General features: G+C 48.3%; 1 protein-coding gene across 2 annotated transcripts in view; it reads right to left on the reverse strand.

Moving 5' to 3' along the window:
- Positions 1–11,455, reverse strand: part of LOC111554197 (cytochrome P450 4F8) — a 15,532-nt gene extending 4,077 nt beyond the window's left edge. Inside the window, exons 1-9 of one of the 2 annotated variants that reach the window (XM_023229587.3) lie at positions 11,394–11,455; positions 10,868–11,066; positions 8,822–8,966; positions 7,445–7,498; positions 7,226–7,353; positions 4,643–4,764; positions 3,606–3,876; positions 2,875–2,941; positions 2,546–2,675 (exon numbers count right to left, since the gene is read on the reverse strand). In XM_023229587.3, coding sequence (XP_023085355.2) covers positions 2,546–2,675; positions 2,875–2,941; positions 3,606–3,876; positions 4,643–4,764; positions 7,226–7,353; positions 7,445–7,498; positions 8,822–8,966; positions 10,868–11,065 — 1,115 coding nt within the window. In that variant the 5' untranslated portion in view covers position 11,066; positions 11,394–11,455. Of the gene's footprint in view, positions 1–2,545; positions 2,676–2,874; positions 2,942–3,605; positions 3,877–4,642; positions 4,765–7,225; positions 7,354–7,444; positions 7,499–8,821; positions 8,967–10,867; positions 11,069–11,393 lie in introns of those variants that run through there. The other variant, XM_023229588.2, reaches the window with a different exon arrangement.
- Between the last annotated feature and the right edge of the window lie 1,051 nt (positions 11,456–12,506).

Genomic DNA, 12,506 nt, shown 5'->3' on the forward strand with positions numbered 1-12,506 from the left:
TAGATAGATAGATAGATAGATAGATAGATAGATAGATAGATAGATAGACAGACAGATAGATATGCAGAACGATATCTTGAATATGTCAGGAATTCCTGCAAATCTGCAAGAGAACAAACAGGTGACCCAAGTGGAAAAGTAGACAGTGCTCAAACATGAGAAATTTAAGAGGAGATGCTCAAAGTCACTGGCTATCACAGAAATGAGAGCTAGCTGACAATGAGATACCACTTCACATCTATTCGAGGCTAGAATGGCCAAAGGTAGGTGTTGCCAAGGGTTGACTGAAGTGTGGGTAGAGGGGTCACATGCACTGATAGTGGGGTGCACAGAAGCTGCCAATATGGAAGGCAACCACCAGGACATGGCCAAGGAAAGATGTGTGTTTTACAGCCCAGCAAGCTGGTTCCCAACTGTAGATCTCAGAGAAATTATCAGACATGCAGATAAAGAGATATGCACAAAGATGGTCATTGCACTGGAGATATAGAAGCAGTCCAGGTATCCACTACAGAGCTGAAGAGGAAAGGACTAGATCATAGCTAAAAGCAAGAGGATAAATATACTTAGGACCACAGTGCTGCAAATCATAGTGCTACATTTACATAGCACAAATCATAGCACAAAACCACAGTGCTATAAACATAGCACAAATCATAGTGCTATATTTCTGAAAAGGTAAGAACCAGCACATCTGTGAAATAAAAACATATATAGAATTTTAAAATGTATCCAACCCAACAACAAATTTTACAAATAAAAGTATCCGTCATTTTGTAATCATATTGCTGGAGAGCTGAAAGTAGAGATTTGAGATAAATGGGAAGAAATATGTACTGCAGAGAAAAATGATGAGAATTTGCCATGAATTGAGGGACATCATTAACTCAAACATTAGCACCTAACGTCCAAAAAATGTATTAATTAAAATTTTCAAAAGCATTTATCAAACTAGCTAGCCTGATCACAGAGTTCAAATGGAAAAAATAAGAACTCGAGGGGAAAAAAAACTGTAAACGCAAAGAAATGAGACAGACAGAAACTCTACCAAATATGAAAATGTTTTTAAAAGTAGACTTCATGTTGCTCATGTAGGACTATATAATAAATAGAACAAAATGAAGGCAACAAATAAAGCTATATATATACACACATATGTGTGTATATACGTATATACACATATATACATATATAGTTATATACACATATATGTATGTATATACATATGTATGTATATACATATATACTTATATGTATATATATAGTTTCTTGTGAATTTGTTGTTATTTAGAATCATGACACAAGGACAAAATATTCATTAAACTTCGTTGGGACAATTAGACATTTGGAGAAAAAATAGATTCCAACATAGATTTCAAAGGGAAAAATTTATAAATGTGAAAAATATTGATAAAATGTTAAATAAATAAACTTTAAAAAATACATAAGCCTATTAGAATAAGTCAAACAAGAGTTTTGCATTTTACTATTAGAGTATAAAAGGGTTTTTTTAATAATTTTTTCAGAAACACAAACAGGAATTATAAAAAATAAAATTAACAAATTTGGTGAAAAATAAATGAACCAAAAATAAAAATAAAGTCCAAGACAATGTGAGGAAAAATTTTGCATAGGAGAAAAAAGAAATAATGTTCTTAATATGTAAAGAGTTTTTATAAATAAATAAGAAAACTAGTATGACCCAAAGTAGAAAAAACAAATTATGCAAAAACTGACACTTCACAGAAAAAGAGAGATGGATGGCTCATCAGCAGGTGAAAACAGTGCTCAACTTTACCCATATTTAAAGTTGTGTTCATTAAAATAACAAAATATTACATCGCACCTATCAGATTGGCAAATGTTTTAGTTTCATAATAGGCACTTCTGATGAGGTTATGAGGAAGTTTGGCATTCTCAAAATCTGTGTGTAGGAGTAGATTTCCCAAGAGCTATTGAAATGTAAAACTCAAAAGGTCTTTGGGTCAACAATTGCACTTCTAGGAATTTGTTCTACAAAGATGACACGTCAGCAATGATCATGGCACACCTATATTCAACACATCCTGTCTTTCATACCAAAAGGCTGAAAAGTATACAAACATGTATTGATAAGAGAATGTTTTGATAAATCATAATATTAGATTGGTCCAAAAGTCATTGCAGTTTTTGCCACTAATTCTCCAAGCAGCCCTGTGGGATAGCAATTCCCCACACCCCCAATTTACAAAGGAGAAAAGTTGTTCAGAAAAGGGAATCAATTTTACTAACGTTGCATAGCAAGTTAGCAGGGAAATAAATATGGACTCCCAGACTATTCTGTCCCCAAAGCATGCAATGTTACCCTTGCTAGCCCCCGCTAGGTAGAGTAGTAGAGCCCTGTTTCTGGGCTCTACGCCTATTCCCACTACCAAATATAAAACTAATGAGACAGACAGAATGGCAACAATGGCAGAATCATCAAAAAGATTCTCCCCTTTTCCCCCACCTGGGGAGAAGAACCAACGAGAGGGACTCAGAAACAGCCACCAGCACCTGCACTCACCATTCAATTTCTTTCGGCTCACGGTCCTTCAGAAGCTCTTGCACCTCCTGCCGACAGCGTTCTTGGTATTCCGGGTGCCTCGCGAGGTTGTACAAGACCCAGGAGAGGCCACTGGCCGTGGTGTCATGGCCTGAGGGTCAGCCAGGCAGATTTGAATCTCTGGACTGCTTCAGCACCCAGAGGGTGGACAACTCCCATACCGTGAGGCTCTCAGGAAGGTTGAGGGGAGGGGGAGGTTGGGCAGAATGAAGTGATTCAGGACCGGCCCTCCACTTCCCTGGAGTGGAGAGACTCCTGTTGCCACTGTAGTCCCAGACTGGGACACTCACCTCCAAACATGAAAGTGTCAGCTTCTGCTCTTATGTCCTCATCTGACAACTCTTTCCCATTTTTATCCTGGAGACAAGAACCCCAATCACACTAGCTCCGGGGTCACTGGAGTCTAAATTGAAACAGTCCCTGAAGACCCATTATCCCAGAAAAATCCCTCCCTTGTCACTTCCAGATATACCCCCACAGGCTTCCTCCCGGCCTCCTATTTGTTCTTCCCAGGCAGCTTTCCATGCAGCTTTCTTTTTTTTTTTTTTTTTTTTTTTTTCTTTTTTGAGACGGAGTCTCGCTCTGTCGCCCAGGCTGCAGTGCAGTGGCCGGATCTCAGCTCACTGCAAGCTCCACCTCCCGGGTTTACGCCATTCTCCTGCCTCAGCCTCCCGAGTAGCTGGGACTACAGGCGCCCGCCACCTCACCTGGCTAGTTTTTTTGTATTTTTTAGTAGAGACGGGGTTTCACCAGGTTAGTGAGGATGGTCTCGATCTCCTGACCTCGTGATCCGCCCGTCTCGGCCTCCCAAAATGCTGGGATTATAGGCTTGAGCCACCGCGCCCAGCCTCCATGCAGCTTTCTACGCAATCACCTCTAAAACTTATCTGACTTGTCCCTCCCTTCCTCAAGCACCTTCCATGGCTCCTTAGTGCCTTCTGGATCAAGTTCAGTCCTTCAGTCTGACTTTTGACCTGAAGCTCCATTTTACCTCTTGAATTCAGATCCCAGAGAAGCCCACCTTGCTCAGCAGGAGCACATCGATGAAGTCCAAAGTCTTGGATTTGGCCTTGGCCTGCAGGAAGTCATCAACACCCTGGCTAGTGAGGGTGCGGCGCCGCTCCTGGATGACGGCATCTGTGAAGTCGTGCACCAGTCGGCAGGCCCTGAGGAAGCGCCGTCCACAGGGAGTGAGGAAGTACAGGAAGTCCTTGTACAGGAAGAACTTGTGATTCCGTTTCACTATAAGGGCACTGAGCTCCATGATTGCGGCAATATATTCACTGGGCTTCCTGCAGGGTCAGTTCAGAGAGAAGAAGCAACTCCTTACACACAGGAAAGCCTGGAAGCACCTTCCAGCCCAGGACCAGCCCAGGACCACGTTCCATGCAGAAAGGGGTGCCCTGCAAGCACACTTCACTCTCTGCCTCCCACTCTTGGTGAGCTGCCTCCTGCCTCAGTTCCTCAGGTCACAGCTTGGCCGTTATGGGCATCTCCTCTCTCTCTCTTACAAAACATCTGCTCTTGCCTGTTATTCCTCAGCTTCTCCCAAATCTGCCCCATTCTCTCCACCAAACTCAGACCTGCTCTCCCTGGCCTCCTTGCATGCTGCATCTACACAACAGTCAATCTTCCATAGAGTCCCAGAGTCCAATGTCCCAGCTCAGCACTGACCATGACGCTCATCTGCTCAAACACCTCCCATGGCTCCCTGGGAACCTTGAACAAAATTAATCTCCCTTTGACTTTTGAAGATCCTTAAGATCTAGTTACTGCCAACCCCTCTACCCTCATTTCCAAGTGTCTCCCGACTCCCTGTTGCACATGCTGTGCTCATCTTAGCTTCCTTGCCTTGACCCAAACAGCTCCACTTGTTTGGAGGAACCTTCTCTTTATCTCATGCTCTTTCTCTCTCCTTCTCTCCTTCTTTGTCCTTCAATGCCCAGTTCTCATCATCTCTCCAGGAAGGCTCTTCTTGTCTCCTTGGACTTTGCTCTCCCCACCTTCCCCTGCTCCCGCATCCATCCCATGTTCCCAGGCCGTGGGGCAAGAACTCACTCCTGACAATGGCTGTCAATGCTGAAGATGCATTTCTGCAGACTGTCCAGGGTCATAAGGCTGATGTGCTCAAACATGTCCAGACGGGTGCTGCCTTCCAGGGCCAGGCGTTGCCATTTGGCCTGGCCAGAGAAGGGGACAGGGCTGAGGCCAGGCCCTGGCTCTTCTGAGTGCCCCTGCAACCCCAGCCACCAGGATGGACTCCCACAGAGGCAGGCTCCTGGTTTTCCGTCCCAGGCGCCCATCCCCAGGGAGGGCTAGGCTTGGCTGAGAGTGGAAGCTGTTACTATTAGGAGATGAAGATCCCACATCTGGGTTCAAGCCCCAGCTGTGATTCCTAAGCTGTGTGTACCCTTGATCAACTCATAGCCCTCTTCTAAGTCTCACCTGTCAAATCCTCAATAGCAGTCAAGATGACCTGCTTTGATGCCAGGGAGCCAGGCTAGAACCCCTTCTCCCCCTCTTAGACTCACTGACAAGCTGGGTGAACTTGGGAAATCTCCCTAACCTCTCTGGCCCTCAGTTTCACCATTTGTCATGGCGGTGGGTGGGGGGGAGGGGGAGTGGAAAATATCCTCTACCTCACAGGGCTGTGAAAATTAAATGAGACCACATATACCATGGAATGGGCATATTACCTCATTTCTGTCATATGATGAGTTCTCAACAAATACTAGCTTGAGTCATCTTCATTGTTACAAATTGATTACAAAAAAAGTTCCTGTGATCCCCCTGAGCACTTTTTTCTGAGCATGCCAAGAATGCAAAATCCTGAAGTTTTGTTGTTGTTGTTTGTTTGTTTGTTTGTTTGTTTTTGAGATGGAGTCTCATTCTGTTGCCCAGGCTGGAGTGCAGCGGCACGATCTTGGCTCACCACAACCTCCACCTGCCGAGTTCAAGCAATTCTCCTGTCTCAGCCTTCTGAGTAGCTGGGGTTACAGGCAGCACCATCACACCTGGCTAATTTTTGTATTTTTAGTAGAGACAGGGTTTCACCATGTTGGCCAGGCTGGTCTCGAACTCCTGACCTCAAGAGATCCCAATGTGCTGGGATTACAGGCATGAGCTCCCATACCTGGTCAACCCTGAGGTTCTTAATCTGGGTTATTTCTCAGTCTTGTGTTTGCAGAGAACAACGTTGGGGTATAAGGTAATCGCTCCTCTGGGACACACATAGGCTTATTCTACTTGCTCTAAAAGCAGATTCCCTAAGCCTAATGCTCCTCTCCATCTTGCAGTATACTACACGGCAGGCATCTATGGAAGCCCACCTTATCACCCCAGGGAATCTGAGTGGCTTAGAGAAAGGATCCAAAACAACAAGATGCACATGCCACTTGCTGAGACATGTGTAATAAACTTTTGTGTTTGACCCAGAAGTCTCATGTCTTCTGGCAGAATCCATGCAAAAGTAACAAGCTAATTTATCAGCTCACAGGAGAAAAAGAAAATCCTAGTTATTTTACAAAACGCTTGGCCCATTTCTTCCCTTCTCCCCATATCCACCTCTTTTGCAATGTGATTTTTTAGCTACTTCCATTAAGAGATGGAGTCTATTTTGCCCACATTGATTCATGGTGGATGTTTTATTTATTTATTATTTTGGCCAATAGAATGTGGCAAAAATGATAAGGCCATAACTAGTGAGAAGTTGGCTAGGTGCAGCGGCTCATGCCTGTAATTCCAGCACTTTGGGAGGCCGAGGAGGGCAGATCACTTGAGGTCAGGAGCTCGAGACTAGCCTGCCCAACATGGTGAAACCCTGTCCCTACTAAAAATACAAAAAATTAGCTGGGCGTAGTGGTGGGCACCTGTAATTCCATCTACCTGGGAGACTGAGGCAGGAGAATTGCTTGGGGCAGGGGTTGTAGAGAGCCAAGATCACACCACTGCACTCCAGCCTGGGAGACAAAGCGAGACTTCATCTCAAAAATAAAATAAATAATAATAACTAATGAGAAGCATTGCATCCTCCTCTCACTGCCTTGGAATCCTGTCTCTGCCATGTGAGCAATCCTGGGGTGTCATCTAGAGGCAGAGAATCACATGGAGAAAAGTCCAGGTGTCCCAGCTGAGGCCATCCTAAATCAGCCAGAAGCCAGCAAAGCTCCAAACATGTGAGAGAACTGAGCTGGTACAAGCAAAGCTGCCTACCTGACCCACAGCTGCTCTTATACCTTGGGGGATTCCATCCACATGCAGAAGGGCTGGCCAACTGTCCCACAGACTTGTTAGCAAATATAAACCCTTATTGCTCTAAACCAATTAGTTTTGAAGTGATCTGTACTCAGCAATGACTACTATGCAAGTGTCATCCTTCCTTTCTTGAGTTTACAGGGCTTCTGTGAGAAAAATGTGGAAATTGACTCCTTTTGACCACCTACTAAGTGTCAGAGACATGAGTCCATCACATGCTCCTACCACCTTTTAGTAAGGATGATTAGCCTCATGGGGAAATCAAGGCACAGAGAGGAAGAGCAATGGCCCCAAACCCACCCAGGAGAGCCAACATTCCAGACCCAATCTGTACGTGTTTCCCCCACCCCAAGGCTGCAGCTGGGACCCTGAGTTCAAAGCACTCACATGCATGATGTTCACACTCTTGCTGAAAATCTTTATATAGGGCTTCAGGATGTTGAAATGGAAGGCAGGTGTCAGCATGCGACGGTGGTGTCTCCACTTGTCACCAGCACTTAACAAGAGCCCATCCCCTAGTAGGGCAGCCAAGGGCTGTGGGCAAAGGCAGAACCTTCCCCTGGGCACAAAAGTTGGTCCCCATCCCATCCACCTACAGTTACTTACCCAGCCAGGGCTTCAGCATCTTGTAGAAGACTGTGTCCTTGTCTGTAATAGCATCTGACATGAATGAAGACCATCAGGATCCATGGAGAGGATAGAGGAGGGACTTTAGGTATGGAGGGTGGCTCCCAGACAGAGGTTGGGACTTCTTTTCTCCAAGCCCAGCATAGCAGGAAGGAGGCCATGGGCAGAGGAAGAAAGGAGGGTGGGGGGCATAAAGGAGGCTGGACTAGGCTGCAATAGCACTATAGAGCAATGATACGCCCTAACATGGTACAGCATGCTAAGCATGCCTTGACATGGCTCCTACATGGTCCAACATGTTCTGCAACACCCACGCATAAGTCAATACTCTAGAAAACACCTTTACAGAATAAGAGTTAAAGACAGAATTCTGATGACATTAGGTGAGACCTGGATCCAGTTGTGCCTGAAGGCCATCCTCCCTGGACTTTGCAGTCAGTAGGTTCTCTTTAATGGCTTAGACTTTGTGGGGTTGAGTTCCTACCACTCACAATGAAAAGATACCTCAGCAGCCAGAGAGAGCCATGGACCTTCCCAGAGTCACGCAGCATTTTGGGACCTGAGCCATGGTCTCTGTGGGGTGATACCCCTTCTGCTGCTCATCCTGGCCTGTCCAAAGATGGGAAGGGCTGAGGGCAAGAGTAAGGCTCCAGGCTGGGGTGGGATCTCCTATTGGAGATTCCTGGGGCCTGGAGCAGGAGGGCAATGAGCATATGGTGGAAGTGCCACAGGATGGGGTTAGAAGGAATCGACCCACAAGAGGTGAATGTCATGGAAATAGCAGCCCAGATCTTCCACCAACCACAACTCCTTCTCATTGCTCTGGGCCTGCAGAAGGACAAAGCCAATGCCAGGCCTGGCCAGGAGCCTTGCATACTAACAATGCCCACTGCATCACCCTGCCTCTGCTTAAAAAAAATTATCACTCATCATTCCAGACCCAGCTCCTGCTACTCCTCCTCCAGGAAGTCTTCTAGCGTGCCCCAGTAGAAATCTTGTTCTCCTCTGATCTGTCACAGCCCGTCTCCTCCTGGCCCATTTCTAACCCTATGAAGTCTCTGTACCGATCCATCTCTTCAAGTTTGGGGGTTCCTCCAGGACAGGGTCTTGGATTAAAGCTTCTCAGGGCCCCAGTGGTTCCCAGAACAACAGGGAGGTGAGGAAGATGGCAGCAGAGAGAAGAGACACCGAGGTTGGGGTTGGTGAATCCAGGAAGGAAAGAGGAAGGTAGCTGAGAGAGAAGCAGGAAGGAAGGGGCTGAGTACTACAGGGGCTGCACAGAAGCTTTGGGGATGAGGAGATCTAGAAGCCTTCGACATTCTCCTGTGCCCACCACCACAAGTTCTGCAGGAGTACCTGAGGTATTGATGACAGATCGGACGATGTCGGGGTGGTACAAGTTGATGATGGGAAAAATGGGGCCCATCCACCTCACAAAGCCCTGGGGGTAGGTGGCCACCAGCTGGGTCAGGACCCTCAAGCCCTCCTCCGTAGGGGTGACCTGCAAGCAAGGCAAGGGCCATCACCCCTGTGATGGTTAACCGTAGGTGTCCACTTGACTGGGTTAAGGGATGCTCAGATATCCAGTCAAACATTATTTCTGGGTATGTCCGTGAGGGTGTTTCAGGAGAGATTAGCATCTGAAGGTAAACTGAGGAAGGAAGATCTCCCCTTCCCAGTCTGGGTGGGCATCATCCAATCTGTTGAGGGTCCAGGTAGAATATAAAGGTGGAGGAAGGGTGAATTTGTTTTCTCCTCTGCAGCTGAGACATCCATCGTCTCCTACGCTCGGACATTAGAACTCCGGGTTCCCAGGGCTTTGGACCCAGACGGAATTGCACCACCAGTGTCCCTGATTCTCCAGCTTGTGGAAGGCATAGAGTGGGACTTCTCAGCCTCCATGAACACAAGTCAATTCCTATAATAAGTGGCCTTTTCTGTCTCTCCATAGATTAGATAGATCATGACAGATGGCCGGATGGATGGATAGATAGATAGATAGATAGATAGATAGATAGATAGATAGATAGATAGATAAATGTGGATATTGATATCATATTAGTTCTATTACTCTGGAGAAAAAAATACATTTCCCAGGAGGAGCCACAGCAGGTCCCACTGCAGGATTCAGAGGTGGCACAGCCTCTGCAATGAACAGCACGTCCAGATTCTGCACACAGAGGGGTAATCTCCACTCCCTCCTGCTCCTTTCTCTTGGGGGCAGTATCTAAGTTCCAAGGCTACATCCCAGGGAACAGGGAGAAGACGTACTATCTGTTCATGGAGAAGTCCACCTTGAATAAAGAGGATGGATTTTCTCATCCTGGGAGTGGCTCCAGCCCATGCACAGTCATGTGGGGTGGGCTCCACAAGGGTGGTGTGTGGGCAGCAACGTGGCCTCAGGACATGTCCCCAGGGCTGGTCCCCACATCCTTTTATGTCCTGGCTGGGCCTCAGGGGCTCCAGGTCCTCCCATGAAGAAGGGTCTGCACACTGTGGAACTTCCTTTCTCAGCAGCCCCCAGGGGAAAAGAGGTGACTCTAACTGCCTGTCAGGAAGAACAGTAGCTCTCACTAGGGTGCACCTTCTGCACATCAGGCTCAGAGCTAGTCTGTCCTGTGCTCCCTCCCCCTGCACCTGCGGACACACCCATCAATCCTGCCATTTGCCAATGAACAGACTGATGCCAAATCCCTCAAAAGGGACAGAAGGTCTAAGCGAAAGGGCAGGGTCTGAAGGGTCATAGATAACTCTAAAGAGGAAGTAAATGGCTAAATTGTATCCAGTTTGGGCAACACAACCCACTGGGACAGCTTAGTGGGGAGAAAGAAGATGCCCCTGCAAGGGGGAGGGTGGGGACGGCACACTTCTCTCTTCTGGCCCAGCTGTGTCACGATATGAGGGCGGGGGGTGTATAGCTACTTTCTGTGGGAAAACTGCAGTCCAGAGATGGGCGGACACAAGCAAATGGGTCAGGCAGAAAGTGGGTTCTAGACAGTGAGCTCAAGAGGCCTCAAGTACAGCAGTGGAGATTGTGGAAATATTGGTGAATCCCTGCCATGTAATCCCCACTCTCCCACAGGAACCCATCAGAGGTTCACTAGTATACTGAAAACAGTCAGGAAAAGAATTCAAAACACGCTAGGGGTGGCTTCCCCTAGACAAGGAGGTGAGAAAGGCTTGGCATGGCAAAGCAGAGGGATGAGCGAGGAGAGGAATGAATGAGCGAGGAGAGGAATGAGTGAATGGATAGAAGAGTGAGTGAGGGAGGAGTGGAATGAGTGAGTGAGCAGAGGAATAAGTGAGTTTCTCTCCCATCCCGGACCCCAGCCCACCCCCTCAGCCCGAGCCCCTTTCCACCCTCCTACCCTGAGACACCAGATCCATCTTCCTGCCACTCACCAGACCCAGGTGACCCAAGAACCAGTTCTGCTTTGGGGGCTGCGGGAAACACCGGAGGCGGCGGCAGTTGTCGTAGAAGGTGTAGGTCCACATTAGGATGCAGGCCAGGAGCCAGGAGGCCCCGACCAGCAGCAGGAGCAGCCACGGGGATGCTGCCACCGGCCCAAGGCCCAGCCAGGACAGGCTCAGCAGCGACATCCTGCAAGGCAGAGGGGATGGAGTGTGAGGTCCTGAGGCCTAGGAAAGGGGCTGGGGAGCTCCAGGACCGATGATGGGTAAACACGGTTAAGAACATGGAGGGAGATTCAGGGAATCTCAGGGGAAGAGGCCAAAGGAGAGGGGAGAGGAGAAGTGACACAAAATTCGAGATCAAGGAGACTAGAGACCAGACAGCCTCATCTAGAACCACCAGCCAACTTACCTCTGGCTACCTGCAAGCACCCATCAACAGGGCCAGCTCCCTGGAGCCACCCCAGTCTTGGGCAGTGCCCCTCCCTATCCAGCCCTGCCACCCCCAGCCTGGCACCTTCTGTCAGGAGAAGCTTGTCCCGCACAACCTCCTCTCCTCCTTTGCTAGGAGGTTTTTGCCCCTGGCCCCAGATGTAGGAAACACTTCAGGAGGCTGGGCTGGGCTGGGCTGGCCAATCCTCACAGCCTGGATGCCTCCTTTGTGCCAGGGCAGCCAACCAAAACCCAGGGACTGGCAGAGACCATAGCTGTAGAAGAACCAACTCCGGGTGACCCAGCACGGCCACTCAGTACTCAGCACCTCTCATGTAAGGCAGAGGGTAAGTTGGAGGGCAGCCAATGGTGATCTGAGCCCCAAAATTTGCAGCCACCCTGCTTTTCCAAGACCAGGGGAAGGTAGGTAAAGGAATGAAGTGTTCAGGTGCCAGGTGAGCTGGGTGAGGGCAAGCCTTCTCCCAAAACAACCCTCGAGTTCCCCTCCAAATGTGGGCCAGGAGAATGCTGTGCACCATTTCTCAGTGGAGATTTAGGAGATTCAGAGGCAGAAGCCTGTTGCCCTCCACTGCCAGCCTGGCAGGAATTCAAGTCCTGCCTCCCAGCAGCCCAGGACCTAGGTTGAAACCTGACTGATAGAAGCAGGAACAGAGAATGTAGCCCCACTGGGGATTACCCAGGGTCAGATCCTGGAGATAACGAGACCAGCTGGAAAAGCAACCTGGATGCTGAGCTCAGCGTAGGAGGACAGAGGGGGCTCATGAAGGGCAAGGCTGAGGGAAGCTGTGAGCAGACAAGGTCCAGATGGGGAAGGCAGAGCCAGGGACCCTGATTGGAGTCCTCCTTCTGCTCTGTCCTTGCTTTGACGATGGGCAGTACTGCCCCTCCTGGGCTCAGGTTGTTTTGTTTTGTTTTGTTTTTGAGACAGAGTCTTGCCCTGTCACCCAGGCTGGAGTGCAGTGGTGCAATCTCGGCTCACTGTAACCTCTGCTTCCCAGGTTCAAGCGATTCTCCTGCCTCAGCCTCCTGAGTAGCTGGGATTACAGGCGCCCATCACCACACCCAGCTAATTTTTTGTATCTTTAGTAGAGACGAGATTTCACCATGCTGGCCAGGCTGATCTCAAACTCTTGACCTCGTGATCTGCTCACCCCGGCCTCCCAGATTGCTGTGGGCT

The sequence above is a fragment of the Piliocolobus tephrosceles genome, chromosome 21, assembly GCF_002776525.5.
Source record: "Piliocolobus tephrosceles isolate RC106 chromosome 21, ASM277652v3, whole genome shotgun sequence".
In the NCBI taxonomy this organism is placed as follows: domain Eukaryota; kingdom Metazoa; phylum Chordata; class Mammalia; order Primates; family Cercopithecidae; genus Piliocolobus; species Piliocolobus tephrosceles.